At 49.9% G+C, this 14,992-nt stretch overlaps 1 protein-coding gene across 1 annotated transcript in view; it reads right to left on the bottom strand.

Annotated features, from left to right (window-relative positions):
• Nucleotides 1–14,992, bottom strand: part of BCR (BCR activator of RhoGEF and GTPase) — a 99,535-nt gene that overhangs the window by 32,783 nt on the left and 51,760 nt on the right. The window contains exons 6-9 of the mRNA XM_083589734.1: nucleotides 14,161–14,221; nucleotides 13,965–14,017; nucleotides 12,309–12,449; nucleotides 822–943 (exon numbers count right to left, since the gene is read on the bottom strand). Of these exons, the coding sequence (XP_083445860.1) occupies nucleotides 822–943; nucleotides 12,309–12,449; nucleotides 13,965–14,017; nucleotides 14,161–14,221 (377 nt within the window). The remainder of the gene's footprint in view (nucleotides 1–821; nucleotides 944–12,308; nucleotides 12,450–13,964; nucleotides 14,018–14,160; nucleotides 14,222–14,992) is intronic.

Here is a 14,992-nt window from a genome sequence, read left to right as displayed (position 1 = left end):
TCCGTTTGACTTCCAAAACATTCGAAAACCAAAGCACGGCTTTGGATTGGCTGCAGGAAGCTCCTGCAGCCAATCCGAAGCCGTGGAAGGCCAGTCGGATGTTCGGCTTCCAAAAGAACATTCGAAAACTGGGTTTCAATCGTTCGGGAGCTGATTTGTTCGGGAGCCAAGGCGTTCAAGATCCAAGGTACGACTGTACCACGTTAGAGCTTCCGCCTAGCTCCCCCTTCCCTGGATTATGTTCCCCTTCCCTCCTGCAGCCAATCAGAAGCCGTGGAAGGCCAGTCGGACATTCGGCTTTCAAAAATAGTTCACAAACAGAAACAGTCACTTCCAGGTTCGCAGCATTCAGGAGCCAAAATGTTCACGAACTAAGATGTTTGAAAACCAAGGTACGACTATATGCTCTTTCTGCTATATGGTGTACTACCACCAGCACTACCATACTTAGAAGCTGGATTCTGTGCCAGCTCCAGCTTCCAAGGGCAGGCCCCTATCCAGCAGCACAGACAGCAATCACTCTGGGAGGTTCCAAACCAGAGAGAGGAGCTCAAACATGCTTGGGAGTTGCACCCTCTTAAGTGGAAGTCCTCCCTCCTAATCTGGTTGTCTGCAGTTTCTCAGAGGTAATGGAAAGGCACCCTGCACATGTTCAGAGGCATCTGAGCTGGAGAAGAACAAGGGCTGGCCTCTCCATTGGGAGGATCACTTCTGCTCCAGTTTGGTGCTTTGCCTCTGTTGCACCTGGCATTTCCTCCCCATCCCCTTATGCAATGTATACACATGGTCCTTCACATGGAGCCCACCCAGGAGAGCCTCACCCTCCAATCTGCTTCTTGAGCTTGGCACACAGGAACAGATCGGTGAAGAGGAAAACATGGCGCAGCTTACGGGCTCCTTCGACCAGCTCCACCATGAAACTGTCCTTCATGAGCTGACGGTGCTGCCAAAAAAAGGAAGGGAGAGGCAAGGGTCAGAAATAGAGACTGGGATAAGTGACAGATGTTGGCCACTGCCAAGGCCAGCATCAAGAGCTGGCCTTTCTGGGCTCTCCCCACAATACCCCAACAGGGGCCCACTGACAGGCCCCCTAGACTTGCTGTAATGAGGAAGACCCATGGACAAAAATTGGTGTGGGTGATGGGGCATGGGAATGACCATAGCTCAGTGGTAGAGCATGTGCTTTGCATGCAGAAGGTCCCAGAAGGTCCCAGAGAAGGCTGGGAATTGCCCCTTCTGAAACCCAGGAGAGGCACTGCCACTAAGCTAAATGGAGCAATGGCCTATGTATAAGGCAGCTTCCTATGTTCCTATGAAAGAAAGGTGCTGGGGAACTGGAGGAGAAAAGATGTGATAGGGAGCTACAGGATCGGACCAAGGAAGGATTCAGCACAGGGTAGAAGTTGGGGGCAACTGGATGTAATTGAGGAACTGGTCCATGCAATTGAGTGGGTCTGACAAAATGCAAGGTGGCTTATGTTTTCCAGCCCAGTCACATGGTGAGAACCTCTGATGCCAGGGTGGCACCTCCCTGGCAGATACTGGCTTGCACAGACCCTCCACATGACGATAAGCAGCTGGCAGGGAATACTGTTCCCATGTACAGTTACTGTTATTTTGAAGCATTTCCATGTGGCAACCACAACGTTTGTATCAGAATTGATTCAAGGACAGGAGGGAATCTGCCTTGTAGCTTGCAACTTCCTTGCATTGCTAGCTTTGTCCTTCTCTTTAAATAACAACAACAACAACAACAACAACAACAACAACAACAACAACAACAACAACAATAATGGCTTTCACAAGCTTTAAACAATTCCCTAACTGCCCCCTATGGTTCCTCCCCAGATCTACTAAACTCATTTACAGCGATAGCCTTATATCTATCTGCCTTTCGACCATTCATCAAGATGTGAATGATAAAATATATAGTAATTAATTAGTCCAATAAGGATTTAAGTAGGTAAGTAACGGTAAAAGAGCAAATGAATAGAAGGCAAGTGTTTTGCTGATATTTTCAAGTTACGCATGATGAAGAGAATATAAAACACAACCACAAAGAAAACAGCAAATAAAATAAACCTTGGGGCACCACAGCACCAGCATAATAGACCAAAGCTCTCAGCTAGTTTAACGAGTTTACAATGGCTGGCCTTCAATACCAACCCAAAAGTTCCACAAAGGGACTTATGAGAATATGGTGGGCCATTAACAGTGAAAGCAAAAGGCAGGTTTGAATGGTTCTAAGGCTCTAAGAATGTGTCTCCAGACTCCATTGAAGGTGTCATTTGGCAAAGGGTCCCAAGAACTGAGACAGTCACTATTGGACAAAATTAAAAAAAATTATAAGCAAATTTAGGCTGCACAATTAAACTGTGTTCAGCACCCTTATGCAACAAAACTGTTGCTGTTGGGTTTTGTTTTTAAAAAATCAGACTTCTGCAGTAAGGAGAGTAACTGGAAAATGCACTGGAACAAGGAGTACAACAATCACTTGACATAATGTCATATAACCTCAGTACAAACATTTTAAGAATGAATGCTCAATGAACAGCAGCCGTCATGGTCTCTGTGCAAATTTTGTGTCTACATATGTGGACAGCAGCCGCGAAATTAAAAGATGCCTGCTTCTTGGGAGAAAAGCAATGACAAACCTAGACAGCATCTTAAAAAGCAGAGACAGCACCTTGCCAACAAAGGTCCGTATAGTAAAAGCTATGGTTTTCCCAGGAGTGATGTACGAGAGTGAGAGCTGGACCATAAAGAAGGCTGATCGCCGAAGATTTGATGCTTTTGAATTATGGTGCTGGAGGAGACTCTTGAGAGTCCCATGGACTGCAAGAAGATCAAACATGTCCATTCTTAAGGAAATCAGCCCTGAGTGCTCACTGGAAGGACAGATCCTGAAGCTGAGACTCCAGTACTTTGGCCACCTCATGAGAAGAGAAGACTCCCTGGAAAAGACCCTGATGTTGGGAAAGATGGAGGGCACAAGGAGAAGGGGATGACAGAGGACTAGATGGTTGGATAGTGTTCTCGAAGCTACCAGCATGAGTCTGACTAAACTGCGGGAGGCAGTGGAAGACAGAAGTGCCTGGCGTGCTCTGGTCCTTGGTATCATGAAGAGTCGGACACAACTAAATGACTAAACAACAACAACAACAACATGTGGACAGGCCTTCTGGAAGATCTCCAAGCTCCCTGAAAGCCTATTTCTTTTTGTATCTTATTGGAACAGGACTTACTTTCTCATGTGTTGCCAGCTGCAGGGGCTCCTACACGCAGCCTGCAATACCCAGTGTGGCTTGAGAATTCCAGAGATTATTCATTTTGCTGCTAGTGTGGTTTGGTGAAGCCCACATTTTCTGCCGTTCTGAAAAAACTTATTGGATAGGTATGTGGCTAATTATAGTGTTAGCATCAACTATCTCCAAGGATTTGTCCAAAACCAAGTTATTTCTGTTTTCTTCCAGAAAGGAGGTACAACTGGGCACCTACTCCTAGTTTCGTCATAAAAGCAAATATTATCTGCAGCTGTTTTACAATGAGTTTACTATAAGGGCCAGCAGAGGGCAGCATAAAACTATTCTCCAACTTCACAAACTGGCAAAAACTCTTACCCTTTTTAACCAAATGGCTTTGCCTATACTAGCAGCTCAAAGCCAGTGTAGGGCAATACATTTTATTAGGATGCACAAGAACATTACAAGGCTATAAGCAAGCATTAGAGTACTCTAGAAAGTTCTTCTCCAGGCTGGATGTCAAGGTAGGCAAAAAAAAAGCATGAATTTTTTTCCTCCAAAAGCCTGCCCTCCATAGCCTGTCCTCAGGGGGAGCTCTGCAAGTGTCACTGGGTTAGCCTCTCTAAGGGACATATAGGTTTCAGGGTGCTATTAGGACAAAGAAGAGATAAGGAAGGGGATCCCTCATTTATTGGCAAATATAAAAATTGCAGGTATCCAGATCTACCACCAGCACAAAGCAGAAGAGGCTTGGTAAAGAGAAACATGGCAGTTTATTAGCAAATGTAAATATTGGTATCTGGTACAGAATGCTGACTAGTCATTGGAGGGAAGGATATGCTACCTAAAAGGTTCTCCATGGCTTTCTTATTGCACACAGCACTGCTAAGGGGGTATAGATCCATTTAGAACAGATGTCGTTTGCAAACTCAACTCACAGCGCACTCCTTATTAGCAAATATATAAACAGCACCATCTGTACATATTTTCTCGAGCCAGTAATGCAGATTTCCTCTAAGATTCTCTCCTATTTGTGAAAAGTTGCAGATTCCCCACTATTTTTGGTTCAGTGGGAATTATTCTCACAGAACAGGTATCAAAGACAGACGATATAATGCAGGAGTTTCTTCTCTAGAGTTTCCACAGTAAATGTTTTGGATCTGGGTCTAATTCCAACATAACAGTTTGCACTGAAGCTACCACAACTTTCTTGGGCTCTCCTGTGGCTGACTCATCTTAAAGTATGTTTACAAAAGGCCGAGTCCAGTCAGGGTTAGGAGCTGCTTGCTAGCGAACAATTCCAGTCTCCATCCCTGTCAAGGACAAGCAGAATCCATTTTGGAGGGGCCTCCTTGCTTCCCTTGCTACTCAGATGCTTCCGAGATGCCAGCCTGCATTAATGTCTTTGCCATCCATGTGCGCTCATTTCCCCCCAAGGACTGTAGAACTAAAGATGCCAGACGAATACACACGGGTGAGCTTTGCAGTCAACTTCTGAGGAAGGGGAGGATTCGGTCGCAGAGGGCCATAAAGCAAAGTCCCTCTTTGGCAGTCCAAAGCCCTCATTTAATATTTTTAAGGAGCAGATGAATATGGAGGAGACAGCAAATAAGCTCCGCTCCTCTGGGGCATGGCAAACGAGCCCACGCTGCCAACCAGATTTTCATCTTGAGGTGCAAATGCGTTCTTGTGCTTCGACGGCACTCGCTGCAGCAATGCTGACAATTCCCAGCTGCTCCCGCCCCTTTCCATTGTGGCTGCTTGGAAATAAGAGAGTTGCCCTTGGAGAGGATGGTTGGGTACCAGGTGCCTACAGAGCAAGGTCAGCTGTGCTTTCTGCCCATCACCAACACAAGACAACTAGAGTAATGGTCTGCTGTGCATTCGCAGTCATTCTCTGGGCCAACGCACACATCTAGGGCAAGGTCTTCAGCGGAATACAGCATGCAGGACTGGATGCATGGATGCTTCCATAGGTATCCAGGCACTTGTTCTCCATAGCCCTCCTTTTGATATTTTCCAGAATGTGGGAAGCCATGATTTGGACCTATGCAGCCACAAGACAACTGGCCACCTGGACTCAGGTTGGCTCCTACATGCAGGAAGCTGAGTAAGTTTGTGAGTAAACGTGAAAGAGGTAAGGGGGAACAACCCAGGACGGCTTCCTCATTAGGCAAAGCCTCTGCCTTACAGAGGGGAGGAGTTGTGAGCAGGAGCCATTTCCTGCGTTGGCAGGGGGCGTTCCAGCCCCTGCCCAGCTGGCCTGGCGGCCGTGCCACGCCCCCAGGTAGCCAACCAATCAGGTGGAGGATTGGGGGCGGGGTTTTGCTACTCACATGTGGCCGCGGCAGCACTTCCCATTCATTCCACTGCTGGTTTTTGTCGGATCACCTACCCGCCCTTTAGTTCATTGCTTGGTTCTTGACATTGCTATAGACCTGTGGTTGGTTGCCTTGGTTGTCCAAGGGGCCTGGTAGGAATTTTTATCCAACTGGCAAATTGGCACCAGCCACTTGGTTTTTCGCCTACCTCGTAGCAAATCGTCACAACTTTTAGGTATTGGCGGTTAGGCATTGGAATATGTTTGTGTATTGGAGGGCAGGATGTGGCCATCGCCTACCCCTCCACTTTGTGGGTATTCCAGTAAAGGAATCCAGCGGTTGTGGATCCTGTCCGACGCCCTTGCTGGTGGCTAGGGCCATGGCATGACCCCCGGTGACATTGGGAGAGCTTTCAGTTGTATTTGCATCAACAGGCTCCTCCCACTGGTGGTTAACCCTTGTTAGACTCACCCCTCCCTGAGGGGGTGGAGTCACACTATGTTGTTTTATCCAGTGCCTAAGCCAATACCTCTCACATGCTGTAATCAATAAAGTTGTGGCCTCTTTTAGCCCATTAACCTAATATACTGTGTCCATGTGTCTTTCTTATCCCCAAGCGGGTGGCGGGTCCTTGAATCACAAATCAGAAACTATCACTTTCAGGCCAAGGTGGAAGCAGAAGAAGAGCCTGGTAACAGCAGTTCTTGCGTTGGATTGTGGCCAATTTGAGGGCAAGGGAATGAGCCAGGGGAATATCCCCTCTGTGGTTCAGGGCTGTCCTCAGGCCAGCCTCCCATTTGTGCTTCTTTGCAGGGCCTGGAGCAGTGGGGTGAGGAAATTAGCATGCTCTGGTGACTGGGGGGGCGGGGAGAGGAGGAGGAGGAGATAGCAGTATCAGGTCAATCAAGACTTCCCGCTCCTGGCAAACGGTCAGCCTGTGAGGCAGTCTTGGGGTCATGCCTTCTTGACTGCCATGACTCATCTTGCCAGGAGGGAGGGAGGGGAGGGTTTCAGCACGTCACACAGAGAGGAAGGGAAAGGCCTTGCTGACTCGCTCCTGGGACGCTGGGGGAGGAGAGGCAAACTCCCTGGTAAGTCCCAGAACATCCGTAGGAGACCTACTGGGCGCCCACAATGCCAGCCAGCAAACAAGAAGGTTCCATTCAAGCTCCCACAAAGATGCAGCCTCCACTTGCTCAGCGGCGAGGATTGCAGGAGGCTGACTGTAAGCCACACCCCATCTAGAAAGTACTGGCAAGACACCAGGCCTCTTTCAAGTGCTGCATTTTAAACTGATAGGCATGGCGGTGCAGTTTCATCGTCAGTCCGGTGCTCCTGGACACAGTTCTCAGCAGCTCTGCACTTAGCCCTTCCACTCGCACAAGGACAATGGTAAGCCCCGTTTCCAAGAGAGACTTTGAAGCCAGAAAAAGTAAGGTTGGGGAAAGGAAATAAACCTGCAGCGAGGGTGGGGATGTCTTGAAGTCCCCTGTCTGACATGAAAACATCCTTCAAAACGTAGATGAATAAGCCCATCCTTCCTGCCTCTCAAAGAGCAGCCATTCACTGAAAGAAGACAGCTTCATAAGAACGTAAGAAAAGCTTGCTGGATCAGGCCAATGGCCAATCTAGTCCAGCTTCCTGTTCTCACACTAGCCAACCAGATGCCTACATGAAACCAGCAAGCAGGATTCAAGCACAAGAGCAGTCTCCCCTCCAGGGATTTCCAGCAACCTTCAGGGCCTGGAAGCCTCTTTTCAAGGCCAAGACTTTGTCTTTGAAATCATGAAGAAGACTTGTGAGCATATGTAGAGTGCAGCTTTCATACTGGGCTCCCAAAGCAGGGCCAAAAAGCTGTCAGAGACAGAGAGAACACAATGGATTTTGAAGCGAAGGATCCAAAAATGAAGCTGCTGTAGCACTGGGAAAGGAGAGGTCTGACTGTTCCAGATAACACACTGAGAGAGGGTCAGATTCCTTCCTGATTCTGCTTGCAGTGCAGAGAATGAGAAGTTCAAAGTTCAAAAGGAAATATTTGGGCTCCTTCGCATTTTTTAAATGGACTGTGCAGCCACTCCCTGCCTCCCCTCAACTTGCTTTTGCACAGAAAACTCAGCAGGTTCAGAAAAGCCCTGCTTTATTCTACATGTAGATATTCAATATTCTTTTGTAAGTTGCCTCAATTTTTAAATTTATATATTGCAATCAGGTTGTACAAACTAAAAAAGTATCTAAGTAAATCTGACCAAAGGAAGCACTAACAACAAGCCAGTTCAATATTCAACCCAGCTGTAGTATCCCAATCAGACCCCCCCCCCTTGCCTCTACCTGCAAAGCAGGCAGATCACAGTGGGACTCCATCACCTCACTGAAAAAGACAACTGCAAAAGTTCCGGCACATGCAAGGGAACATAAGCCTGCTGGTTTGAGCCAAAGAGGACACATCTGGGACACATTTGTAGTTCAGCATCCTGTTCTCACAGTGGCCAATCAGATTCCCCAGGGGGAATTCTGCAAGCAGGACCTGGGTACCAGAGCACACTCCTCTCCTGTGGTTTTCAGCAACTGGGATTCAGAAGCATTGCTGACTCCAACTGTGGAGACACAGCAAAGCTATCATGGCTAGGAACCATGGAAGTGACCCATGTGCAAAGCACATGCTCTCAGTGGAAAGGTGTCCATGCAAGTCAGCCTGGGTGCTTTCACAACTACCTGCAGCTGTAGAATCCTGATGTAAACTACCAGTTGCCAATTTGGGCACACATGTGCCCACAGAGGTCTTTCTCTGGTCTCCAAAGGGCTCCCTCCTTCTGCTGAAATTAGGTTTGACAGAAGTGTTCTGTGTGCAGTTAATTGCACTGTGTGTGGTGCCCAGAACAGTTCTGCTGGTTTACTAATGTGCCTAATATCTTGGACTATCAGCTTCTCACGATATACCGTATTTTTCGCTCTATAGGACGCACTTTTTCCCCTTCAAAAATGAAGGGGAAATGTGTGTGCGTCCTATGGAGCGAAGACGCCATAGCCCTGCGACCCTCTCCCGGCTGGAGAGGTGACGCGCGCCTATGGCAGGAGCCTCCATAGGCGCGCGTCACCTCTCTAGCCGGGAGAGCGCGCGCGGGGCTAAAGCAGCCCCCCGCGACCCTCTCCCGGCTGGAGAGGTGACGCGCGCCTATGGCAGGAGCCTCCATAGGCGCGCGTCACCTCTCCACCCGGGAGAGCGCGCGCGGAGCTAAAGCAGCCCCCCGCGACCCTCTCCCGGCTGGAGAGGTGACCCGCGCCTATGGCAGGAACCTCCATAGGCGCGCGCCACCTCTCCACCCGGGAGAGCGCGCGCGGGGCTAAAGCAGCCCCCCGCGACCCTCTCCCGGCTGGAGAGGTGACGCACGCCTATGGCAGTAGCCTCCATAGGCGCGCGTCACCTCTCCACCCGGGAGAGCGCGCGCGGGGCTAAAGCAGCCCCCCGCGACCCTCTCCCGGCTGGAGAGGTGACGCGCGCCTATGGCAGGAACCTCCATAGGCACGCGTCACCTCTCCACCCGGGAGAGCGCGCGCGGGGCTAAAGCAGCCCCCCGCGACCCTCTCCCGGCTGGAGAGGTGACGCGCGCCTATGGCAGGAGCCTCCATAGGCGCACGTCACCTCTCCACCCGGGAGAGCGCGCGCGGGGCTAAAGCAGCCCCCCGCGACCCTCTCCCGGCTGGAGAGGTGACGCGCGACCATGGCAGGAACCTCCATAGGCACGCGTCACCTCTCCACCCGGGAGAGCGCGCGCGGGGCTAAAGCAGCCCCCCGCGACCCTCTCCCGGCTGGAGAGGTGACGCGCGACCATGGCAGGAACCTCCATAGGCGCGCGTCACCTCTCCACCCGGGAGAGCGTGCGCGGGGCTAAAGCAGCCCCCCGCGACCCTATCCCGGCTGGAGAGGTGACGCGCGACCATGGCAGGAACCTCCATAGGCACGCGTCACCTCTCCACCCGGGAGAGCGCGCGAGGGGCTAAAGAAGCCATAGCCCCGCGACCCTCTCCCAGCTGGAGAAGTGACGCGTGACTATGGCAGCAGCCTCTCCGCTGCGCCTTTCCGCTGCTCCCTGACCTGCTCTTTGGGGCTGGTGGTGGGCTTCCCCCGCCAGCCCCAAAGCGCAGGTCGAAAGGAACCTGAAGCCTGGAGAGCGAGAGGGGTCGGTGCGCACCGACCCCTCTCGCTCTCCAGGCTTCCAAGGTAGCCGCCTGAACGCACCTTAAACGGCACCTTGTTTTAGAGCGGGAAAACAAGAGGGGGAAAATTCTCCCACTCTCTGCGCAGCGCCTCCTGCCACTTCGCTGAAGGGGCGCTGGGCAGAGAGCGGAATAATTTTTTTCCCTTGTTCTCCCCCCTCTAAAACAAGGTGCGTCCTATTGTCCGGTGCGTCCTATGGTGCGAAAAATACGGTACAAAATGAATTGTTACCAACATGGCCAGATATTTCGGAAAAACAAACCAATAAGTATTGGCTTCTAATGCCTTCCAAGTAAACCTTATCGGGGTGAAAACCTAATGAGGGAGTTAGGTATGTTTAGCTTGGAAAAGAGGAACTGAGAGGAGATATGGTAGCCATCTTCAAATATCTAAAGGGCCGTCGCATAGAGGGGATCAAGCTTGTTTTCTCCTGCTCCAAAGGTTGGGACCTGAACCAACAGATTGAAGTTATGAGAAAGGAGATTCCCACAATACATCAGGAAGAACTTCCTGGTGGTAAATGCTGTTCGACAGTGGAATGGGAACATGGTGGACTCTCCTTCGTTGGAGGTTTCTAAGCAGAGGTTGGATGGCCACCTGTCATGGATGCTTTTGTTGAGATTCCTGCATTGCAAGTGGTTGGACCAGATGATCCTCAGGGTCCCTTCCAACTCTACAATTCTATGATCCGCAGAGGAAAGCCTTCCCCAGCAGGTTTGACTAAGAAGCCTTAAGCATTTTCCACGATGAAGAATTCTGTCCTAATGCAATGGGTGCCACCTCTGCTTGGGCAGCTGCCTTGGTTTTTCTGCAGATTTTTCTATACCTGTAAATGAGCTTCTTCTCTATTTCTGTTTCAGCCACAAGGCCTCTGCATACAAAGGTCTCTCGCCACTGGATGGCACTGAGTGGACACAATGGTTGCAGAGAAGCCAGGCAAGCTCTGGGGCTGAGGCTCTTAAGCAAGCTCTGTAGGCCTGCACTGCCACCCACCCGCATCCTTGCCGCAATTAGCAGGCCATCACTGGGGAGATTAAGCACCAGAAGGGCTGCTTCCCTCAGCTCAAAAAGCACCAAGGAGAGGAAAGCAAAAGCAGCACTGGTGAGAAAGGAAGAGGGCCTTGCTCCCCATTGTAGCTCAGCAGCAGCGCAGAAAGGCTGAGCAGAGCAATGCGCTCCAGTTGCAGAGATTAAAAGGAAGAGGAGCACCGGGGGCCAGATGGGGAAGCAAAATTGGGGGGGGGAGGCTTTGCAGCAACATGGAAATAAATTATCTCATTTTGAGGACTAGTGCCCACCCTCCATACGTGAGAGAGCAAGAGAGCGAGAGCACACCCTTCAAGGCACACTGACGTTACTAGTGTTGTAAATAATGACAAAGAAGCAGCTCACCACAGAGAATACAAACACCTCCCCTTCTCTCCCAGTCAGCCTTGGCCCTCACCTCATTAGGATGCTACAGGGCTCCCTTCAAAGCTGGTATGCTACCCTGAGACACTAGCAGATAAACAGGCTCCCTCTCCTCCCACATGAGAGCCCTTCCAGCCAGCATTTTCAGCTGCAGTTCAATTAGCATCCCATTTAATGCAACCTTCTATGGCCTCTAGCTTTCCATTATTAATCACTATTTACACGGATACAGCTTGCACGATGTAGGGTCATTAATACACAAGTTTTCACAGATAGTGGAGACACAGTGACTTGCCTAGAGCCTCTCTAACAGCCAAGACTGGAACCCGGATCTCTGGGGTTTAACTGCACAAACACTACCCAGAGGCTCTGAAGGCTGAACCTCCCATCTACCTAAGTACCCTCCAGTCTAGATCCAGTCCAAAACATGAAGTTCCAATAGTTATTTTGCAAGAGCCCATTCAATACAGAAACACTTTGGACATCCCTCCACTCCCACCCGGAGGCCCCTCAAGAACTAAATCAGCCAAAAGATGGGTGTAGAAATGACTGAAAATGGGAGTTCGTCTGAAAGCACCTGGGAGAATTTTCACTGGACATTATTTTAGGCCCGGTGATGATGAAGGCAGCAAAAAAGGCCACCTAAGATTAGAACCTAAGAAGAACCCTGCTAGGTGAGACAAAAGAGAATTCTTTTAGTTCGGCATACTACTTCTTAGAGGGGACAATGTGATCACAATGGGGAAGAGCGATAGCTCAGTGGCAGAGCACATCGTTTGCATGCAGAAGGTTCCAGGTTCAATCCCTGGGATCTCCAGGTAGGGCTTAGAGAGACTCCCATCAGCCCCAGCCAGTGGGAAATGTAGTCCAAAACATCTGGAGGGCACCAGGTTAGGGAAGGCTGCCCTCAAGGTTCCATTCCTGTCACCAGGACTAGTCCAATTCCCTTCCCAAATGCTGGTTGAGCCCTAATCCCACACCCTCAGAGACCCATATTCTCTTGCAGCTAGTACAGTGGACATAAAGAAAGAAAACAGTTGTGTGTGGATGTGCATGGATGCCACCCCCCACATAAGAACATCGCACCCCAAAAGGTGCCAGCAGGACTGGAGCACTCACCTCTCCCTTTTGGACTGTCATGGATTGTCTCCTGGGTGTGATCTCCTCATTGATACTAGACAGGAAGTTCTGGGAGATGCGGAGGGCATCCTGGAGAAGAGGGTAGTCAGGGTGGCTTGAAGGAGTATGCTTCAGTAGATCCTGCACCGCCAAGAGGAAGAGAAAAAGTTCAGAGAATGGCAGCTGGAAATACAAGGAGCTTCATATCCACAGGCCTTCCTAGACCCCAGCAGGAGAGACACACAGGCTCACCTTAGCGGCAGCAGTTTTATCTTCCAGCCACCACTTTATCTTTCATCACCACCATTACAGTCCTGTTACCGCAGATGGCTCTTTACCAAGCAACATAAGCAAAAGAAGACAGGGCCCCGTTCCAAGGAGGCAACAACTCAACATTTATCAGGAAGGAAGGAAGAAAAAGGGTAGGCTGTTTCAGGACTAAGCGGCAGCAAAGGTTAGGGTCATCTGGGGGAGCAAGAGACCTTTGAAAGGAGGCTGGGGATGGTGGAACTGAAGGAACACAACTCATGGGAGTGTATGGGGCACTGGAGAGACTGAGGCAGCAGGTGGGTAGGAAGGTCACAGAGGGCTGCGAGGAGCAAGTGGCTTGCGGCTGATGTGGAAGAGGAGAGACTTTCCTGGGGGCTGAGTACCTTCCTTCCCAGCAGAACCTGACAAAATCCAGGGACTTTTCAGAAAAGCGACAAAGACCTCCCAGTTTTGTCTGGCTTCCAGGTTTATGTAGGCATGGGGTAATTTTAAGCTGCTTGAGCATTATAATCCAGTAGTGTACTGTGTTACATTTGCTCTGAATGTTTGTTTGAATCAAGAAACCAAGCCAAGCCCTTAGGGCAGCCAATTTCTACCCTAAATACACACCCATACCCCCTTTGTATTTTTAATGGCAAACAAAGGAGGTTGGGTGGGAGGGGGGGTCTAAGCTGTAAGCAAGAGCACAGCTGGGAACCTGAGCTGATAACATGCTAAACCCAGATATGAAGGAGCAGCTGAATGTTCCCCACCCCAGTTCTGAAGCTGGGGCACAGCAAAGGCATTTCCCCGAGTACTTCAAGCAACTCTTTTCCAAGGGAATTTATCTTTATAATGCTTCCCGATATTCAATGGCCAGCAAAGCATCATATTCTCCTGAAGTTTGTCTTGGGAACAAACCACACCATGGTACAGGAGACCCAGCGTCAAATCTCACAATGTTGTTTCTTTCAATCAAATGCGGTTTTGCGCAAGCAGCAACAGTGTTGTGAAATGGAGACAAGGGTTAAAGAAAAGCCACTTCCTCCATGACTGCCTGTGGAAATGCTGGGAGACTGGATCATGGCCCTCCTGCACTACATGGAGGGTCTGAGCAAAGGCAGTAGCCCTAAACAAAGACCACTCTGAAAACAGACACTCCCAAAGAGGATTCGAAAAGGAAGATTTACCTTTATCTTTTTTAAAAAACCACAATGTCACTCAACACATTGGGAAAGGGGGTAAAAAGCACAACACCATCTTTGCCTGTGGTATGGCTGTTTGGCTACATATTTTTGCAACTATTATGAGTCCTATTATATATAAACCTCAAGCCTTCCCCGTCTGCTCATTCCCAGCTTGCTCACTGCAATAGCAACGGCAGCATCGCCGTTCAAAGCAACTTACGTGGAGCACAAGGGTGCTGCGTGTGACTCGGTCCACTGGCTTGTAAAGGAGAGCTGTGGAGAAAGAAAGACGACAGGTCCCACATGAGCTGCACTGCTTGGTAGACCCATATAACCCACACAACTGCAGGGATAAAAGCCCAGCTCAAGAGAAAGGAAAGTATTCTGCCAACCTAATCCATGAGTGCACTACTCACTTTCTAAGGAGTTTTTCGTTGTCTGCTCTTTTGAATCCTTGGTGCTTCTAGCCTTGAGATTCTATGAAAGGGGAGAAAGAAAACATCCACTGGGTTAAGTTTTCTTCAGAGTGCAGCAGGGAACTGCCAGCTGCCCCCTAGTTAGCTTAATCAAGCCCTCTGTTGACACAAAGTAAGCACCCAAGCATTTGCCATGCAAAGACAACTCTAGTCCAGTGGTCAACTCCATCCTTGAACAGTGCTTTTTGCTACATTTGGCAGCTGTGTCTATGGTTTCCCTGAAGACATGGCAAGCCTCGCCCCTCTTCTGCCCTTCTGCCACACTTGATTTGCAGTACCTGGTTTGGGGTGTCCTGGCACAGTTTGGACATGATCTTGAAAACAAGGATATCACCCACTTAAGCTGTGATTTCCTTTCAGCAGTACCAGGCTAGGCTCGACTGCCAGGCAGGAGTGACCCAACTTGCAAGAACCCTCAAGAAGCTATTGCACAAGGTACCCTACTCAAGACGGCTTCTCTCCCAAAGGACACCCAGCAGCATTGCAATTCCACTTGAGAAACCCTCGACCTTTCTAGTGCCACTCCACGTCACTCCACTTGAGGCTAACGAAGGCCTGCCATTTCCCAGACAGAGGGTGATGCTCGCCACTCAAGTGGGCTTGTTCACCTCTCTTTTGCTAATGATAATTTCATTGCAGGAGTTCAGACCCTCCCATCCTGCCCCTTGCAGGGCACGGAGGTGGTGCCTGAGCAGCTCAAAGCCACTCCAGCAGAGTGTGCAAGGGGGGGGTCACCTAATTAGACTTCGTATCACCGCAAAGGTCAATTGGG

The sequence above is a fragment of the Podarcis filfolensis genome, assembly GCF_964270895.1.
Source record: "Podarcis filfolensis genome assembly, chromosome: 16".
Classification (NCBI taxonomy): domain Eukaryota; kingdom Metazoa; phylum Chordata; class Lepidosauria; order Squamata; family Lacertidae; genus Podarcis; species Podarcis filfolensis.
Note: the sequence above shows the minus strand (reverse complement) of the source record. Positions and strands in the feature narration are given on the sequence as shown.